Source organism: Myotis davidii, unplaced genomic scaffold (assembly GCF_000327345.1).
Source record: "Myotis davidii unplaced genomic scaffold, ASM32734v1 scaffold205, whole genome shotgun sequence".
NCBI classification, from domain to species: Eukaryota; Metazoa; Chordata; class Mammalia; order Chiroptera; family Vespertilionidae; genus Myotis; species Myotis davidii.
Window position 1 is genome coordinate 5,630,066 of NW_006297573.1, and position 4,038 is coordinate 5,634,103.

The 4,038-nt window shown below is 46.1% G+C and overlaps 1 protein-coding gene and 1 long non-coding RNA gene across 2 annotated transcripts in view; both read left to right on the forward strand.

Moving 5' to 3' along the window:
• Positions 1–4: 4 nt before the first annotated feature.
• Positions 5–498, forward strand: LOC102772910 (histone H2A.J; the record flags this gene model as incomplete). The annotated part of the gene is made up of 1 exon (XM_006773283.2): positions 5–498. A coding segment is annotated over one exon (321 nt), but the record flags the coding sequence as incomplete, so codon positions are not given.
• The window catches only part of LOC107184585, a 7,159-nt gene continuing 3,507 nt past the window's right edge, over positions 387–4,038 (forward strand). Inside the window, exons 1-2 of the long non-coding RNA XR_001515456.1 lie at positions 387–554; positions 2,451–2,490. This is a non-coding gene — a long non-coding RNA (uncharacterized LOC107184585). The remainder of the gene's footprint in view (positions 555–2,450; positions 2,491–4,038) is intronic.

The window sequence follows — 4,038 nt, forward strand, 5'->3', positions numbered from 1 at the left end:
GGGTCTCCAGTTCCCGGTGGGGCGTGTGCACCGTCTACTGCGCAAGGGCAACTACGCCGAGCGGGTGGGAGCCGGCGCGCCGGTGTACCTGGCGGCGGTGCTGGAGTACCTGACGGCGGAGATCCTGGAGCTGGCCGGCAACGCCGCGCGCGACAACAAGAAGACAAGGATCATCCCGCGGCACCTGCAGCTCGCCATCCGCAACGACGAGGAGCTGAACAAGCTGCTGGGCAAAGTCACCATCGCGCAGGGCGGCGTCCTGCCCAACATCCAGGCCGTGCTGCTGCCCAAGAAGACGGAGAGTCAGAAGGCGAAGAGCAAGTGACCCCGACGCCGGCACCCGGGAGCCGGCTGCCCGAGCAGAGGCTCCTCTCCGGGCCGCCCCGCAGTGTGTGTGAATATGCCGGATGCCCAGGAGGGTCCCGGCGCCATCTAGCGGGGAGGTGGGCTGCGGAGGGGCCCGCCGGGGTCGAGGGCCAATAAAGTCGGTGAAAATCGTGTGGTCGAGAGAGCTGTGTCGTCGCGGGGCCTGCCGCCGGGGAGCTCGGGAGCAGGTACCGGTGGATCGATCGGCTCTGGCCCGCAGGTCACTGTGGAGCGCTACGGGCGGATCGGGAGACCTGGGGCACCCCCGGGCCTGGTGGGGCAGAGTTGGGAGCCCTCCCTGATCGCCTTCAGGCAAAGGAGAGGGAGATCTCTGTAGGTGTGGATGCGGCGGGGACAATGATTTGTATGGCCTCTTCCCACGCTGCAGCTCTCTTGCCCTATCTGGGCAGTTCAGAGACCGGTTCTAGAAAAGAGACGGAGGGACCCCGCTGGTCTAGGGTAGGAAGTTGTCTATCCAGTCGTACTTTTCAAAATGTGGAGTAACTTTCCGTCTTGGAAGAAGGACTCTGATGACAGTGTCAACTTATATTTGTCTTAATCTGTTAGCTGTTGTTGGCATCCTATGGATACCAGGTATTTTTATACACATGCTTGTGTTCACATTTCTTTAAAATGAAGGAAACACCTAGTATTGTGTGTAATACAGAAGCATGAGTCATGAGGTTGGAAAATTGTTCCCCTGACACTCGTGTTGCATAACAGTGCAACGCCTTTAGTCATGAGTAACATATGCTTATGAGCTTTTAAAATGATTTTTCCCAAGTTTCTAGCTTCATGGTGGTCTTGTCTCCATCATATTATTCACCTTTGGAAATGTAGTAAGTTTGATTTTGCTTTATAACAACAAATAGCCTGCTTGAAATCCCTTTTGCTCTTCCACTGGCCTGAAATAATGGCCTCATGCCAACCATGCCTATGTAAGTATGTTATTAAAGCAATGCTTTAATAAACATGTGAGATGTGAGAAAAGGTAAGGACAGATGATTTAAGTGCAGGAGCAAACACATCTCAGGTCAAGAATTCACATTTAAAAGTTAAACACTAGCAATCCTATTCTGTCCTTGGTTGGCCCTTCCATTTCATCTTTTTTCCGCAAGCTTCATGCTGCCCCCTAGGGCCCATAACAGAGATCCCAATTTATATTTCACTTCTTTGAATTCATCTTTCCTGTGAGTCAGGGTTGAAAAGTTCCTGGGGGGGTAAGGGGGGGCAGAGTATGTCTTTATCCTTAGTAGTCTTTGGCCCATTTTCCCATATGGACTTTCTCTATTCTTTCCTAGTACTTGCTGAGCATCTCTATATGCCATGTTCAGTACTAGGTGATGGGTGATGGGAGTACAGCTGTAAATGAAGCCAACTGCTCTCTTGGAGTTCACTTGTTTTTGTTGATGACTAAAGACATTACAATGAACAGATATCAGAGAAAGGATTCGCTGTCAGCTTCTGTTTACAGTACTTGTGTCACTTCACTGCTGTGGACCAAATGTTGGGATTACTTTTCCTATGTGGTCATCTTTGAGGTGTACAAAGGCCAGGCCACACATACTTAGGTTAAACAGATTATTGCCTCCTAATTCCTGGGCAGATTAGACCCCAAGGGCACCATGCACAGGTTCCAGATGTCCACCTATTTACCCCACTCCTCACCTTTCATCCAGAAGGCTTCCTCATGTAAAATAGTCATAATACCCCCTTGAGGACTGAGATTGGTCACTTACTACACACATTAGGCACATATTAGGCACTCAGTAAATTAGAAGAAGTACCATTTCCTACAGGATATGAGTTTACCCTTTTAGATTAAAGTATAACTAACCATCACTAATAAGATTTTTTGGTTTTGCTTGAATTTTACTGCCCAATTGTTAGGATAGTTCTCAGTGTTACCACTTTGGGGACATGGTAGGCAGTGGAGAAAAAAAAAAAATCAAGTGCTGGTTGTGACATTTAAGTCTTCATTTCCTGAAACAGTTGAGGTTTATTACCGACATGGTGAAGAAATAAGGATGAAGGCCATCAAGACATTTATAATAAAAAACACCACTTTTCTTTCCCCTCTGAAGAGTCACAGGAGTCCGTCCATTGAACCCTGCTACTTGAAAGGTAAGACAGGCAAGATACAAGGTGCAGTGACTGTCACCCCACCTCCACTTGCCACTGAAATTCTTAGGTTCTCCTGAACTACTTCCCCTGCTGCAAGGTTCAATCAGTCCCTCGTCATTTCTGTTTTTGAGGTTTGTTTGTTTTTTTAACCCGAATAATTTATTAACTGAAAAATGCATACCTCCTGCCAAGTCAATTCAGCCTGTGACCCTTGATGAGCAAATGGCTCTTGCCAGTGTATGGCTGCTTATTTAAAAGGCCAATATTTCTTCAAGTACAAGACCATATGGAAGAAATCAGTACAAAAACCGATGGGACCTGAATTCTGATTTTTAATAGGTTTGAAATCCACAGTTGTATTTATAGACACACGTAATCTTTCCTGCAGAGATAAGCCAGTCAGTGGGGCAGGCTGTGACTTGGGCAGAACCTATTTGTTTTTCTGCAGGGCCAGCTGTGTCTTTGTGTCTCTGAGAACTGGTCTGTTTGGTTTTGTGTGCCTGGAATCAAAAGGTTAAGTCTGTCTTCATAATTGCTGATGACTGGCCTACTACATGCAAACTCTTCACAAATCCCCTTTTCAGTGGTTGAAAAGTCATATGCCCTGGTGTTTAAGAACTCAAGTTCTCTGGAATGAGACAAGTTCAGATACATCCTGTTCCTTACTAGTTGAATGACTTGGGAGTGTTTCTCAGTCTCTTTCAGCCTCAGTGTCATCTATTAAGTGAGCATAACAATAGAGCTTACCTTAGTGCCGAGGTCGCCAAACTGCGGCTTCCGAGCCACATGCGGCTCTTTGGCCCCTTAAGTGTGGCTCTTCTTAAGCCTTAGGAGTATCCTAATTAAGTTAATAACAGTGTACCTACCTATATAGTTTAAGTTTCAAAAATTTGGCTCTCAAAAGAAATTTCAATCGTTGTACTGTTGATATTTGGCTCTATTGACCAGTGAGTTTGCCGACCACTGGTCTAGAGTGTTGTTTTTAGCAGTCTAGGTGGTTTCTCTCAACTAATAATACCATGTGGTTTCTTCCTCAAAGTCACAAGATAATCTCAAATTATAGGAATCACATCATCATTCCTGAAAAGAGAAATGAAAAAATGGGACTTTGTGAACATCCCATTGGTCAGAATTTATTCATATGTATACTATAACTGCAAGAATAGACACCTGTGTCCCTCGGCCTGCTAGGGAGAGTGGCATCTGTGTAAAGTCTAGAGTTAAGAGTTAGCCTGACCTGACAGGGTGTTTTGGGCAGAGAAGCAACATACACAAAGGCACGGGGGTCAAAAGGCAATACCTGCAGCTGGATGTGAATAAATCCAGGGGAAAGGTCTGGTCTGGAGATAAAAATTTGCGAGTCATGATTAAAAATGGTCAGAGTGGACAAAATTATCTAGAGGGCATATATGTATGTAGAATATATGTGTAGATACGTAAGGGAAAGTATAAAAAACGGGCTGTGAGGATCTGTGAGATCTAATTGGCACAGGAAGAGGAGTCACTAAGGAGATGGGAGGACATGGCCTGAAGGACACCAGGAGACAG